General features: G+C 48.3%; 2 protein-coding genes across 3 annotated transcripts in view; one reads left to right on the top strand and one right to left on the bottom strand.

The window, feature by feature from the left end:
- The first annotated feature begins 506 nt into the window (after positions 1–506).
- Positions 507–7,523, top strand: CD40LG (CD40 ligand). Its single transcript, XM_010715210.3, has 6 exons — positions 507–754; positions 1,840–1,977; positions 2,772–2,817; positions 3,062–3,109; positions 3,298–3,360; positions 4,141–7,523. The coding sequence occupies exons 1-6, from the start codon at positions 599–601 to the stop codon at positions 4,506–4,508; spliced, it is 819 nt and encodes a 272-aa protein (XP_010713512.1). The 5' UTR covers positions 507–598; the 3' UTR covers positions 4,509–7,523.
- Positions 7,524–7,626: 103 nt separating this feature from the next.
- The window catches only part of ARHGEF6 (Rac/Cdc42 guanine nucleotide exchange factor 6), a 30,509-nt gene continuing 22,631 nt past the window's right edge, over positions 7,627–15,504 (bottom strand). Inside the window, exons 17-22 of one of the 2 annotated variants that reach the window (XM_010715212.3) lie at positions 13,301–13,321; positions 12,249–12,342; positions 11,657–11,746; positions 10,852–10,951; positions 9,975–10,029; positions 7,627–9,671 (exon numbers count right to left, since the gene is read on the bottom strand). In XM_010715212.3, coding sequence (XP_010713514.1) covers positions 9,531–9,671; positions 9,975–10,029; positions 10,852–10,951; positions 11,657–11,746; positions 12,249–12,342; positions 13,301–13,321 — 501 coding nt within the window. In that variant the 3' untranslated portion in view covers positions 7,627–9,530. The remainder of the gene's footprint in view (positions 9,672–9,974; positions 10,030–10,851; positions 10,952–11,656; positions 11,747–12,248; positions 12,343–13,300; positions 13,322–15,504) is intronic. The other variant, XM_031554648.1, reaches the window with a different exon arrangement.

Genomic DNA, 15,504 nt, shown 5'->3' on the forward strand with positions numbered 1-15,504 from the left:
TCCAGGAGCACCCATCCTAATCCTACCTGGGGAGACTTCACCTTTGGGGAGCACAAAGGAAGGACAGGAACCAGCACAACTCATCTGCCTCCCCCAAGCATCGCAAAATTGTCCCTCTCACAAAGGAAACAGAGTAGAAAGCTTTTCTTCCCATTTTGAGAAATGAACGAGTTCCAAAAAGCTTCCCAATGCCTGGCAGCCCCCACCACAATTCAGTGATACTGCCCACTGACTCATGGTCTACCTTGCTCTGAAGATGACTAGTCACAAAGCATTCATCCACAATAGGAAAAAAACAACACTGGGGAAAGCCAGGAGTGTTTCGGAGGCAGATATGAAAATTCAGAATAAGAATTGCTACCTGCTTCTGGTAGGACGGTAGGAAAAAGTATGGAAGTGCAGCAGAGAAGAATGTCTAAGCAACCTCTTTTTTGTTGTGGGAGATGGTGGTGAACAAACCTACCCACTACGAAGGTTTTTTTCCAGGAAGTGTAGGTTGCTGCAACCTGTATCCCTTGAGCAGCGGCTGCTCACACAACAGTTCTCATGCTACTTGCAAGCAGCTCATTTGCAGGAGCACCAGCACCGTGCCCGGAGGATGAATGAAGCCTACAGCTCTGCAGCACCCCGACCCATGAGCAGCACCTCTCCCAGCACCATGAAAATGTTTATGTGCTTCCTCGCTGTATTCATGGTGGTACAGACCATTGGGACCGTACTTTTCTGCTTATATCTTCACATGAAGATGGATAAGGTAAGTGTTGGATAAGATAAAGTTTTCTCTGCTGGACTGCTAACACCATTTGCCTTCAGCATGGAGAGGGCTGGTCACCCAAAGGAGGAACATTGGGCAAGATGTTGCTGACCACTGGACTGATGCAGGAATGGGGTTTATACATCATTTTATATGTTGTTGTTTCTGCTCTAACTTGCCACTAAGAGAAGATGTATACAGATGAAGAGAGCTGTTCCTTTTGTTAACGAAGTGAAAATGGATTGATAAAGAGGAGCTGCTAAGAGCAAACCTGGCAGAAGTAGCCAGTCTGGGTGAACCAGGGTGCTGTGTTAGCCTTCGGGTTCCTGGTGGTTGTGCTGGTGCCACAGCAGCACTGGGACACTCATCGGGGGTAAGAGAGTCCAGAAATGAAGTTTTTCAAGGTCAGGCTGGACAGGGCTCTGAGCACCTGATGGAGCTGTAGATATTGCTGTTTATTACAGGGGATATGCACTAGATAACCTTTAAAGATCTCTTCCAATTCAAACAGCTCTATGATTCTGGGATTCTTTCTGCTTTGGGAAAATAAGCAGTGGACCTTAATACTTCACCCTTTTTAATGGAAGGTGTGTAGTATCCATAATCCTGTCCCACATGTGGGACTTCACTTAGTAAAAACAGAAAAGCTGAAAAGCTGTATTTGAAGTTGCTGTAACTGCAGCAGCACTGCACAATGCTTAAAATCACCATCTAAAACTATTTCCCCCAAAACAGAAAACATATAAGCTACAGAAATGGAATAGATCTTAAACCCAGAATGCAGATGCAAAGATAAGACTGGTATTAGCACCTTTTAAATGTGTTGACTTGATCTAAATTAAGATGTAAGTGGGTGACAGCCTGGGGTGTGGGGCTTCCTGGCCGAACAAAGTGGGGCAGCTCCAGGTTGGGGCACACACCAGTGGATATTGCTGGTGGATGGTGGGAGCAACTGGTGTCCCTCTCCTCCCCATGCTGAGGGAAGACCACTGGCCTTCCCAAGCTGTGATTTGGAGAGGATGCCTCTTATCTGCATTCCCCAGCAGCAACTCATTGACCCTCTCTCTTCTCTCCCCCACCGGCAGATGGAAGAAGTGTTGAGTTTAAATGAAGATTACATCTTCCTGAGGAAAGTGCAGAAATGTCAGACGGAAGAAGGTCAGAAGTCGACATTATTGGACTGTGAAAAAGTTCTAAAAGGCTTCCAGGACCTCCAGTGCAAGGTAGATTGCTGCTGGGTGGATACAACCCCTGCTGAAGGTGGAGGGAGACTCCTAGGCACACACAAAGCATCACCCAAAGCCTTCTTGAAATCTTGGGAAGAACAAGTGCTCTTTTTTATACTTTTTTTTTACATATTTTTACACTATTGACATCAATGAAAAATCTCATCCACTTTTTCCCCAAAGCGTGGCCAGAGCAGGTCCAACTGCACCGTGCCCAAGGCAAGATGGGATGGAGCTGCCATCCTGGCCTGAAAACCATTGGTGTTCTGCTGTCTTCCAGCTCTCTCAGTTGCTGTGCGGGTGGGAAGGAGGATGTTAGGAGCACTTTCAAGCTCAGCCATTAATGACAGTGCATGACTTGGATCAGCTGGATTGAGTCCAGCGAGGAGCAGGAGGAGGATGCCATGCAAATGCCTTCCCATGGCTTAGAAACATCACCTCCACCTACTGCAGAGGTTTCTCATGTTTGGGTGCAGAAGAGCCACCTCACAGAGCATTTTAATTGCACAGCATTATTAAAATTAAAGACCTAAGACCAAAAGCTCGGCAACCCTCATGCTGCAAAGAGCAGGGCAGCCCACAGCCGTATCCGATTCTGGGAAGGTGCTGGGACATGTGATGGCTTCTGGTACCTTCTGCTGGTAACAAACAGAACCAATTGAGTTTTGTCCAGAGCATCCTTTACACAAAGACTTTAATGGTGTTTGATTCATACATCTTAAAACAGTCTATTATTTTTAAAAAATGTAAGGATACATATCTTCAAGTATATATTTTTGCTGTTCTTGCAGGATAGGACAGCCAGCGAGGAGTTGCCAAAATTTGAAATGCACAGAGGTGAGTGTCATGGTGCTGCTGAAGGGAGGAGAGATGAGTGGCTGCAAGGGGCAGGGGGCAGGAGAGAGGGTCCTTTGGTCCCCTTGGTGGAGTCTGTTGGGAGCAGCAGAGCATCTCCATGGGGGTCTGTGCATGGAATGGGGTTGGCTCTGACCTGGACACAGTTGTCTTGCCAAGATACTGCATTGACCAAAATGGATGAAAACAAACTCAAAATCAAATCCTTCCCTTTTTCTCCTTGCAGGTCATGAGCATCCCCACTTGAAGAGTAGGAATGAGACATCTGTGGCAGGTAAGCAGTGGGCACATCCAGGTCATGTAATTGCTGAGGCCAGATCCTGCCTCATTCAAAGGGGAAGGGGCTTTGCAGACTGCCTCTGGGCTGGATGTGCACCATGAGAAGCCCCAAGGCTGGGAGTTCCAGGTTGTGGGGGTAGAGCAGTGCTGGGCCCCAGTAACACCAGTGTTTCCAAATTGCAGAGGAGAAGAGGCAGCCGATTGCAACGCACCTGGCAGGGGTGAAGAGCAGCAGAGCAGTGCGAGGTAAGTCAGCACTCGTGGCTTTGTCCCCAGAATGGCCCTAGCTATGTGCCATCCACATGGCTTACTGAGGCAAATAAGAGTTTGCAGGGTCAGCCTCCCAATCTCACAAGGATTCTCAATGAGAGCACGTTTGATTTAATTCTGAAGTAACTGTCGGTAATCAGCAACTGCTCTTTCCATCTCTGACGCAGCAATTCACCCAGAGCTCAGTCTACCTGTGGAAAGCTCCGTATTAGATAAGATCAAAGAATCAAGATGCTCGTTGCATTTTGAAACTCCCTGTTTGAGCACTTGTTGCAATTACAAAGCAGTCCCAATCTCAATGGGCTGCCAGGAGCTCTGCGATTCGGCAGTGGGGGGCAGAGGATATGTCCCCATGGGAGTTCATGTTCACAAGCTGCTCCAAGGACACAACTCGTGCCCCAGGTCTGCAGGGTGGGCAGAGCTCCTGGAGCAGCATCAGATGCTCATCTTTGCACCTCCTTGGAGAAGTCTTGCCTCTGCCCCAAGCACTGATCTTTACGGTCATTTTTCCAACCCAAGCCAGTCTATGATTCTATGATTTCCACGTGATTAGATGAAGGAGGCAAAGTTCTTCTCCATTCACATCAATGCAAGGCCTTGTGTCTCACCAACAACTGCATCCCAGCTTCAGGGCTGAGAACCCCTTTTCCCCACTGGGGTTGGAGGTTGTGATGCCAAATGCCCTAGGGGCTGCCCTGCAAAATCAGCCTCTCAAGCAAGATCTATCCCAGCTCAATAGCCATATTTTCTCCCCAGTGCTGGAGTGGAAGACGACGAGCTACGCCCCAACAAGCAGCTTGATATCCTACCATGAGGGGAAGCTGAAGGTGGAGAAAGCAGGGCTCTACTACATCTACGCACAAGTCAGCTTCTGCACCAAGGCGGCGGCTTCGGCGCCGTTCACCCTCTATATTTATTTGTACCTCCCCATGGAAGAGGACCGTCTCCTGATGAAGGGACTCGACACGCACAGCACCTCCACAGCCCTCTGTGAGCTGCAATCCATCCGGGAGGGCGGTGTCTTTGAGCTGCGGCAGGGCGACATGGTCTTCGTCAACGTGACGGACTCAACGCTAGTGAACGCCAACCCTGGCAACACCTACTTTGGCATGTTCAAGCTGTAGAGAGGAGGGGCCCAGCCCGACTCTGTTGAGCCAAGGGGCTTTCCCTGTTTCCCGTATTTATGTTCCTCTGCCTCTTTGTTGTTCTTGTTTCTTATATTGTATATTTTGTTATTTATTGATGAGGGCCGAGGGGCCCTGAGAACAGGAAAGGAAAAAAGTTTGAAGCTGTCGTTGTCTGCACTTCTCTTTTTTCTTTCATTGGTAGGGTAGCGTGTCTGGTCCGCCATGTCCTGCTCTGCTAGCCCCATTATGCCCCATAATTTAGCAAACTCTACCAACGCTCTTTCCTTCCTAACACCGTAGGATGGCTCAGGGCGCTCCAGCCATGCTAGGTTTGTGCATATCTCCTGTACCCATCTGCTTACAGAACATCAATGGAAAAAAAACATTAAAAGGCTGAAGAACATCTCCTCTAAAGGAATCGATCAGCCAGGCACTGTCCCTACGTGTTGACTGTTGGTGATACATTATTGCCACCCTAACTGTATTATGCTGAGAACTCCTTTTTTCCACTCATAACTGCCTACAGGACTCAGTCTTCTTGCTCGACACGGCCAAGTTTGTGCTGGTTGAAATTCAACCATCATTGAAAACACTGTTGGTGTCTGGGGGTGGCTGCTGCTTTCAACCAGAGCTCCGGTGAGGCACTGGTGTTGCTCTGCTTTTGATGATCCAAATTTGCCCAAGAGAATGCTTTGATACCAGATAGAGAGCTCCTGTGGAAGGGGCTTTGGCCATCGTGGTCAGGTTTGGACATGCTGCCTCTCTCTAGCTCTCTCTAGTCCTCCATGGGAGCAGGACCAGGAAAGCACTGAGGTGGCAGGAGCACAAGGTGATGGACAAAGATTGGGAACACTCCTGGAGGCAACAAGTCTGCAAGTGGAGGATATCAGATTTGGGTGCTTCCTAGGGTTTGCGTGGCATGAGGCTGTGGGCCTGGTCCTGCTGTGGTGCTCGAGTGCAGGTGCTGCCAGGTTGGACACATCAGTGGTGGCTGCCCATCGCTGGCTCCACAAAGTCAGAGCAAGATTGCTCTGCCTGCCTGATTTTTTCATAATTCAATTTGCAGTTTTGTGGCTGTTCTCCAAAGCTGCATAACTTTGTCTGAGAACGGAGCGTTCTTGTACCATGCCATGTATAAAAACTATTTATTTAACATGAACTAAAACTGCCTCATATTTATGGACAGAGGGACTAGCCCAAAGTGCATGGGAAACTGCACAGTGTGAAGGAGCTGCATGTGACTGTGGTTGTGTTTTGCAATGCATTTTGACATTTGGTGTCCCCATTCCTGAGTGTATCTGAAGCATCGTGCAGGCTGCAGAGCATCGCTGAGCCATGCATCCCACAGCATCTGCTGCAATGGGGCTTTGCACAACATTGTGTCCCATGGATGGGGGTTTTGTCTGCTTTGAATGCTGCAAACTCTTCCTAGTGTGACCTCTTGATGTCCTACATGGTGTCTGGGGATCAACAGGGCATCAGGACAGTGCAAGGGACACAGTGGGGACAGCTGGCCCCAAACACATTGGGACACATTGGAGATGCAGGGCAGGGCTGGGTGCATTCCAAGCAAGGGCAGGAGAGCAGGAGGGCAGCATGAGGTGCAGCTGGAGGGGCTCGTTTAGGAGATTTATAGCACCTGGTTGGAAGAGGTCTTTTGCTATTGCCTGAGTGATGCAAGGTTCTCTTTCCTGCTTTGCAGCAGGTGGATGGGATGGTGTGGGGCACAAGGTCAGAGCCTGTAGGGATCTGGGTGGGGAGGGCAGTGCTCTCAGGAGTAGAGGTGCTGCTGGGCTGGAAAGCTGTTAAGTGCTATCTCTCCCTTCCAGCGAGTCTCCTAGCCTCGCACCGCTGCCTTTCCTGGGGCTCTTGTTTCTTGCCTCTGTTTCTTCGCTTGCCAAAAATAGCCTGTGGGATGCTGATGAGAGGCTGCACGTGGGAGGAGAGGCTATGTGTGTGTCACCATCCAGCTGTCAGGCTCAGCCCATGGCCTTCTCCCGGGCTGCTTTGTTCTCCTCCCCTCCGTGGTGCTGCAGCTTTCCTCTCCCCGTGGAAAGTTTGAAGGTCATCAATACTCTGATTTTTCCTTCACTGCAGGGCCCCGCTGTCACTTATTGGGTTTTACGGTTTCTAAGCTGATTTTTCTCCTTCCTGAGCGAAGAAGTGAAAAGGGGCGAGGGGAAGATGAATACGCTTTGGTGGCAGCTGCCCTGGCACGTGGCACCAAATGGGCACCTCTCAGGCTGCCCCAGCCTCACTGGGGGTCTGACTGCACACATTAAGCTGCTTTTTGGGTCTGTTCTTACACTGGTGGCTTTAGATGCCCAGCTCTGTTGCCTGGAGGATGCTGGTGCTGCTTGCGCTATTTTGCTTGTGCAAAGGGACCTGGTGTAAGAGAAGGGGATAAATGGGGTCCATATTCAGTAGAGAGTGGAGAGCTCTGGTTAAGACCTGGATTTGGCCCCATGGGGACTTGGGAAGGCAGGTGCTCTCTCCAAAAGAGCTGATGGTTGCTTTGCCTTTGCTCTCTGGACCACTTGATGCTTGAGGACACTTGGGTCTGGATATAGCACTGCTCTGGCTCTGCAGTTTCCTGAAGTACCACTGAGTGTCCCACCAAAGAGTTAAAGATACCAGGTGCAAGAGAGGACTTGTCCAAGCAGTAGACCAAAGGAAATCCTGTCACCACACCTAATCCCCAGAAAAAAAAAGATAACGCGGTAACAACAACAACAACAACAAAAAAAAAAAATTAGGCAGGAAGTGGCTTATCTACAGCAACCAAGTGGTGCAATGGAGAAGAGCTTCTCTCCATAAAGCATTCCTGACAACAGGACACAACTGGGGCTCAAGGGATGGAAACACATCTCTCTGCCCCAGCACCAATGGGAATGACCCCTAAATGCCATGGTGACCATCCACACCAGCATTTCCCTGCTGTCCAGTGTGTCAGAACACAGCATTTCAGTCCTTTTCTCTGAAACAAGAGATGCCCATAGCAAGTGCTGCTGTACTTGCTGAGTGCTCAGCAGGTTTTTGTGCTGCACCGACTTGCTTCCCTTGGACTTGAGTGCAGCCCCAGAGAGAGGGGAGAAGGACACAAAGGGCTAAGAAGCGATTTTTATCCTTTATTTGTTGAAAATGTCAATTAAAAAACTGTCCAAAATAAAAACATGTTAGAAAAGTTGAACTTGCACAAGTAGTTACAGTAAATAAACCTACGTGACAAAGATAAAGTGGAAGGCAGCTGACACAACATCCATCTAAAGACAGACTCACTGGAACCTATTTACAAAGCACTGTAAACAAAGTAAATATGGAAACATTGCTGTCCATCCGGCATGGCTTCTTTCCTTTTTATTTATTTTTTTGGCTTCTAGCTCTTAACAAACGCCTGATCCAACACATCCCAGTGCACCCTCTGTCACCTTACATCTTACAAACATGCATATGTACACAGCACGGGTTTCAACTAAACCGTGGGCAGTGGGGAAACATTCCTACCCTCTCCTAGTGTACAAATGGCCCTTGGTTTTCCTCCTTGTGCTGACTGCATGGTGTGAGCCCCAGCCCACCTTTGGGCATGATGATGCTGGGGCAGACAGCAGTGCAGCCAAGCCCCAGCATATGCAGGAAGGCGGTTATGCTGGGAAATGGCTTACCAGCACAGCAGGGTCCAGCTCTCCCTAAAGACTCTTTGCTATGTTCTGCCTGAATTTTAATTGCAAGGAGAGAATTGTAATTATTGCCTCTGTTATATCCTTCATGACCGACGTAGGACTGTCAGGAGCTGCAGTGTGTCTGCATGCACAGGGACCGTGCTGCCATGCGATACACTGAAGGCTTATAATTAACAGAAGGTTAATTGTAAATACTGCTAAGGAAGGAAGGAAAACATCAGTTATAAACTAGGGTGTAACACCAAATAAAGTGAAGATAACTGGATACATATGCATGTTGTCCGTGTGCTGTGTTCAAGGAGCTACGCAGGGATCTGGGAGGTGCTGCATGTCCTTGCCCCAGGAGCATTTCAGCTCTTGTCTAAGCCTAAATATAAATACCTTTCCTATCCCAAAAGTTCCTTTTTCCTATAAGAAAAGCCCCTTTGGGGCAATGGGGGAGAAGTGGCCATCCTGGCCTTCAGGCAGGAGCCTAATGTGGGCAGAAGGGAGCAGGGGACGAGCGTATCTGGGGGGTGTTTTTGCTGTCAAGCAGTGTTTGCATTTCATATGGAGAAAAGCATATCCTGCGAGGGGAAGCACAGCAAAACTATAAACTCATGTAATACGTGGACACTCCAAGTGAAAAGAAAGCAGGGGGCAAGAGTTCCTGATCATGCTTAAGAAAAGGGGCTGGGGGGCATTACCTGTTGTGCTAACAACGAGCTCTTAGGAGGCAGTACTGTGCAACACACCCTCCCGTGTGCTCTGACAGGTGCTCCAGATTTGACTTCCCCAAGGAATTAAAACGCCTTTGTGTTAATTGCACGTTTTAATCAGTATCGAGGCCACACAGGAACTGCAGTATTGCTGGGCTGTAGTTCACTACAGTCAATAAATGGGGAAGAAGGTGGATGGGAATAGCTTCCCTAGTCGTGATTATCTGAAAAAAGGAGCACGGTGCTTTTTGGTTTCTGCTCATTGCCATCTCAATAATGTTTTCATTCAATAAATAGGTACTGGTGCTTTTGAAGAGAATGAAAGCATCAAGAAGTGATGGGAAACTGCTGCCAGACCCTCTGTGAGCGGCAGTCACTGGCACAGGCTGGGTTTGCTCCAATGAGGTATCAGCTGCTGCAGATGGATTGTGAATCACGGACCGCTCACTGATGCTTGAGTTGCGATAGACTGCTTGTTTGCTTGATTTCCTTATTGGATGGAAGAAAAACTATTTTTTTTCTTCTTTTTTGGTAACAAAATTCCCCGGACCAACAAAATGAGGAGGAAGAAGAGGCAAAGGATCCAGTTCTGCTTCCCAAAATACACCTGAGGTCACACTGCCAGCAGCTTCTCCTCGAGCTCAGGCAATCAGCGATGATTTGCGTCCCGTCTCCTCCCTGCTGCACTCATCTGTCTGCTTCAGCAGCCGCCGCACCAGCTTCTCCAGATCCTTCCGGGACTTCAGCTCTTCCTCCAAACACTGCTTCATCCTTTTGTTCTCCTATGAAGCGGAAAAATAAAGGAAGAATGGGGTGGTTAACACCCATGTGCTCCACAAGCCAAGGTGCTAAGGTGCCAAGGTGCCAGGAGCATGTGGCATGTGTGACAAAGTGCCAGGGTCACTGCCCGTCTGGGAGTTGAACCACATGGGCTATTTGGGGTCTGATTTGTTCAAGCAGACCCTCAACACTGGCAGACGGGCATGGCAGCAGCAATGTGTCTGCAGCTACAGGGTGGGACCAGGTGAGATTTCTCCCAGACATCGCCCGTCCGACTCAGAGCACAAACAGAACACTGCAATTACCTGTTTCAGTTCCTTCACTTCGTCTTTCAGTGCATAAACTGTGTCAACAAGGCTTCTGCAAAAAGAAAAAATGCAAGAAAGCAGAAATCAAATGAAAACATAAGAAGCTGAAGTGCAGTAAAACAGCAGCAGTACTGGGAGCTTGGCGACCGAGGCAACGGTGCTTCCATCTCCTGTTTTCCTCTTTTCTTTGTATTTTCCTTTTCTCCATTACAAGCATTGCATGGCCAAAGGCACTGCTGCCACTGAGGTCACTCAGGAGCACTGGTAGACCATCGGCCAAAAATTCATATCTCTTTTCTCAAAACTTAGAAAAAACAACAAACCAACAAACCAAACCAACCCTGCTTTGCTGTCTTGAAGTTATCAACAAGGTCTGTGGTTTGGCTTCCTTGTTTATGCTACTGCAAAAAATAATAACAATGGTTTTTAAACTGCAGTATTTCTTACAGAGCAGCCCCAAATCCTTCAGGCTGTGATGCAAAAAGTAAACCTAGAAAGAATGCACTGCCTGGGTGAGAGGAGGGGGCCAACCCACCACCCCAGTACTGAAGCTATGGAGCAGGCTGGGAGCACTCAGGCAGCACTTCGAGGGGCAGCAGCAGACCACAGTGTCTGCAGTTGGAAAAGAGAAACAAACAACAAAGCCACTTGTTTGGTTCTGTTGTCCCTGATCCAGTTCACTACACCAGGAGGAGCGCTGGGACTCCATACATTGGCTCTCAGGACCTGTGCATAGCTCCCAGGGGGACACAACCATCTCTGAGCTGCTGAGAATGCAGCTCTATACTTAAAAAGGGAGAAAACAGCCACTGGAACAGCCTGGTGCTCTTGGGACAAGGCAGCAGCTTGGTCAGGGGTCTGCAGCCTCACTTACTTTTCCTCCGTAACAGTCTGACCATTGCTCCTCGTTTCCTCAATGATGATTTTCTCCTCCTCAGGAAGAAGGACTTGGGGGATGGAATCCTTACGGGAGCCTGCGTGCGAGAAGTGCTCATCAGGAAGAAAAAGGGAGACTTTTCCTGGAGCCCACGGCAGAGGCTGGGAGGGCAAAGCAGGGGCTGGGTGTGGTGCCGAGCCAGAGCAGCAAGGGACAGCTTCCAGGAACACTCAGAGCACTCAAAGCTCCATCATTACTTATAAATGAAATGCCTCGGTGAGGGTCAGGAGCTCTCTGAAGAACACAGTCTCCCTTTCACAAACATGCCATTATTTGATAGTTCAGTGATTTAATTTGACATCTTACCAGCAGTGATAAATAGTTTTATTTCCAGAGTTGAAGATGGTAGATAGGTTCTTATGAAGCAGCTCGTTCTTAAATACGCAGCTGATGGAGAGATAATATTCATGCTTCCTTTCTAAAGCTACATGCAACCTGAGATTAGCATCAAGTTTTCAGTGCTGACAGCCACAGGCACTGACTAGGTTGTTTAATTCCTAACGAGTGCTGGTGATTTAGCTGTGTCTCATCTGCCCTCCTATCTGCTCATTCTCTGAGTTTAGAAGAAAAACAATGGCAACTAAACCACTGAGTAGATGAAGCTCCCTTATCTCAAAGATTGAACACCACACAGTTTCCTAACATGAGTCTCACTGCTCACTGATGTAACAAGCTGTTTTTTCCCAGAGGGTTATCAGTGTTACAGGCAGAAGGAGCATTCAAGAACCTGCTGTGTGCCCACCTGAGCTGAGCGCCTGCTGGAAGCCCGCCCCAGTGCAGTACGCCTCGATCACCTTCAGGATCTGAGCATCTTCCTCCAGTGCAGCAGTACCTGGAACACAGCACAGACATCAGCTGCTGCAAAAGCCAAGCTCTCTGCGTTCATCTCTCCCAGCTTTTGGGCAAGAGAGTGTTGTTTCCTTGACTGACAGCCTTGGGACTTTCCCTAATTCCTTTCTGAGCTCCTTCACACTTTCTGGCCTTTGCAACATCCTGTGACACTGAGCACCATGACTAAATGGTGTGAAGGCACACTTCTCGCTGCCTAGCAGAACTCGGGGCCAGCACAGTGTCTCACTACTTTCAAACAGCTCCTTGGCTTTGTGGCCACAACGAACCACTTGCAGCCATGTGGCCTCGTGGTGGGAATCACACTGAGAGCCACGGTGCTGCCTGGAGCCCCAGCTCAGGGTCTGCACACACCTGGAGCCCCAGCAGCACATGAGCTCACTGCTGCGCCGCATCCTGCAAGGTAAGAAAAGCCCTTCTCAAAGCCCCATGAAGGCTACTGAGCTCAAACCTCAGAAAAGAAGAGAAAAAGAATCAGCACTTACTTTTCCTAATAACAAACTCTTCATCTGATGCTTTTCTCTCAGTTTTCCTTTTTGGAAGAAACTTCTTCATGGTTTTTGGACTTTTGCTGGAGTCCTATAGGGAAATAGAGCATTGTGTTTAACCAGCACCAAAGGCAGCTCCAGCAGCAGAGCAGCTCGGGCTGAATGCAGCTATTGGCGTTATGCACAAAGCACTACAGAACTACAAAGCAGACAAATGACAGCACTGGGGAAATGGTGTTCTTTGCTTTTCCCACGTACAGCTCTGTGTCCACTGCTCCCTCTCACAGAGGTGGGAATTCATAGAATCATTCAGGTTGGCAAAGACCTCTAAGATCCCCAAGTCCAGCCCCAACCCACCCCACCATGCCCATCACCACGTCCCTCAGTGCCACATCCCCATGGTTCAGGAGCACCTCTAGGGCAGTGACCCCATCACCTCACTGAGTAGAAGTGTTTCCTAGTTGCACCTGCAGGTCTGGGACAGGACACGCTCCTTTAGCAGATATCCCTCAGCTAACAGCCTTTGGCCAAAGAACTCAGCCACATTCACAGCACTTTGGGTTTGCTTATCAGTAATGTGGCCTCTGTCAGAAAACTTTAAAATATTATTTCCTTGACACAATTAGATTTCTAATTAAAAAAATAGCAAATGACATTGCTTCTCAATGCACAGCATTTGCTTGAGAGTACAAATAACCCCCAACATACACAAACACACACACAGTTAGTGTTTGCTATGGCTTCACAAGGAAGGAACACAAGCTCTTTGCCTCCTTCACTGAATTAGACGCCTTCCTGATTAGGAATTAGTATATTAATAGGTTACATGCAATTCCAATTTTAAGGAATGATGAGGCATGCCAAGAAGTTTTAGTACCAGGGTCCTAAATCCTTCTTGAGAGATCTCTCAGCATTTGCCAATTGCCACTGACTCTCACGTTAAGTTATGGATACAGCCAGGCAAAACGAGGGTTGTGCAAGCACAAGAAGCATGAACAGCACCAAGCAGTCTTTGCCACAACAAGCCAAAGAGATGTATCTACCCTTACCTTCAAAATATAAGACATCCTCTACAATGAATATGCAAAGAAAGAGAAGATGAGTGTGAGAGACTGATGATTTTACTGACCGAGTCCTTTAAATCCACAATTCTAAAACACATTTAAATGTTAGTGTTGTGATTAATTCGTCACACCCTCCACACTGCTTCTGCTATCAGCATGCAAAGGAGAATGGCGTCATGCAAAACTGAAAAAGTTACATGGGAAACGCATGGGAAGCGGGCATTAATCCACTCTGAACACATCCAAATAGAGAGCATGCTTCCTGGGTTAACGGTAGGTTTCAGTAGATGTTGCTTGTTTAAGAGAACGGTGCTTGAAACGGGCTGACATCCATAGGACTGGTGCCTGGGGATGAAGGGATGCAGTGCTCTGCCCAACCTATGGCAAAGCTCAGGGCTGTGGCTTCTCAGAGGGCACTGCACGGCTCTCCTGCTGCTCCGACCAGCAGAAGTTACAAATCCCATTGCTAAAAAAAACCCTTCACCTAACGCAACTGACAAAAAGAAAAAAGAAATGGAAATCATCTGTAAACCTTTCTCATTTTGCTAACTAACCTGAATCCGGGCACACTGCTTTACCCACAGCACCTGCTTTGTCATTGCAAATGATTACTGGAAACAGAACAGGAAAAATGACCCAATTTCAATGGAAATAACAGCGGTGCTGTGCGGTACGCAAGCAGGTTCTGGGGTTTCCTGAACACAGCTAGAGGTATGAGGAAATGCACAAGACTGTGCCATCCCATCCTACACCATCAGAAGCCAATTAAAGTAACAATGGATGTCTGAAAATCTCTCATCTTTTAATCAAACTCCCCCACGCTCTTCCCTGCAAGAGACACTTGAAATGGTTCTATTTGTTCATTATAGAAGCAAGGAGACTTGTGCTGAACTTTTAGCATCGCTCATTTTGTGCTGCAGTTTAATCTGGGGTCAACAACTGCAATTGCCACTGCAGAGCCATGGGCTGCATGCCCAGGGCTATCACATGGAGGTGGGAGAGAAGCTCTTAGCTATCGAAGGGCTTTGCATCAGTGCCTGCAAATGAAGGCTCATGAAGGCTGGGGGTGCCGTGATACCGCTGCTCCCATCCACATCACATTTTTGGGCCTTCCACGTGCTGTATGCAGCCCCTCGGGGCTCCGTGCCTCCTGCACAACCCTTCACCTCCTTTACACTGATGGTGTAAAAGAATCCACGGCAGGGAATGAGTGAGAAATTGCAAAAGAGACTGCGATACTAACGAAATCACTCAGTCTGTGGCTTTGGCCTCTATTATAAATAAAACTCTTGTAGTTTCACGCAGAAAAATTTCTTCTCTAATTAAAGCCTCTCCCTAGATTTTAGTGCACAGTGAAAGCACAAGGCTGTTTAGTCTACATTAAAGATTTGGAACATGCAAAGCTGAAGGGTGGTTTCCCACCTGTTCATTTGGTTTCGGATTAATTTAATTCCCAAAGTGAAACGCATTGTTTTATGAATTTTAAGAAATATATCAAAACACAGTGAAGCTACCTAAAAATCTCTGCCTGGGACAACAGCCCCACAGTCCTCTGGCTGCTGTCCCTTATTACTGGGGGGCTGAGCTGGCCATGAGTCCTGTACCCACCCCATCTCTGTCCCCCTGGGAGCCCAGGCAGTGATGCTCCCATGCTGCTGTACCCAGAAAGGCCGGTGACTCAGAACCGGAGTGCTCAGTCAGTAAGAGGAACGTTGCTGTGTTACTGGTGAGTAATCCCAAAAGTTTAACGCAAGGTAGGGAAGGATGGTGCTGCAGTTGCAGTGGGGGGTGAGAATGGGAGCGGGGGTTTATTTTGGGTTTCCCCACGCCACCTCCTACCCCAGTCTGGGGGTTGTTGCAGGGGATGCTACACATCCCAGTGGGTGATGGGTGTGTGAATACAGGATCAAACATCACGGCTGCTGCACTGCCCTGCTCTAGCCACCAAAACAAAGATATAAATCATACAAAACACAGGCCTGTCTCTCCATCCCTCAGTGCAGCTGTGGGCTTGACACCAAGGATGGGGCTGACCCTACAAACACACACGCTCATGCTTCACTTGCAGCTCAAAGCCAGCTGCAGCAACCAGCATGCATCACTCATTTGCACAGCATTTTCTCTCAGTATCCCTGTTGTCTAAAGGAGCAGCAAAGCTACTCTGGGGTAAGATGCCTGAACACAAGTGC

This window comes from Meleagris gallopavo, chromosome 9 (assembly GCF_000146605.3).
Source record: "Meleagris gallopavo isolate NT-WF06-2002-E0010 breed Aviagen turkey brand Nicholas breeding stock chromosome 9, Turkey_5.1, whole genome shotgun sequence".
Classification (NCBI taxonomy): Eukaryota; Metazoa; Chordata; class Aves; order Galliformes; family Phasianidae; genus Meleagris; species Meleagris gallopavo.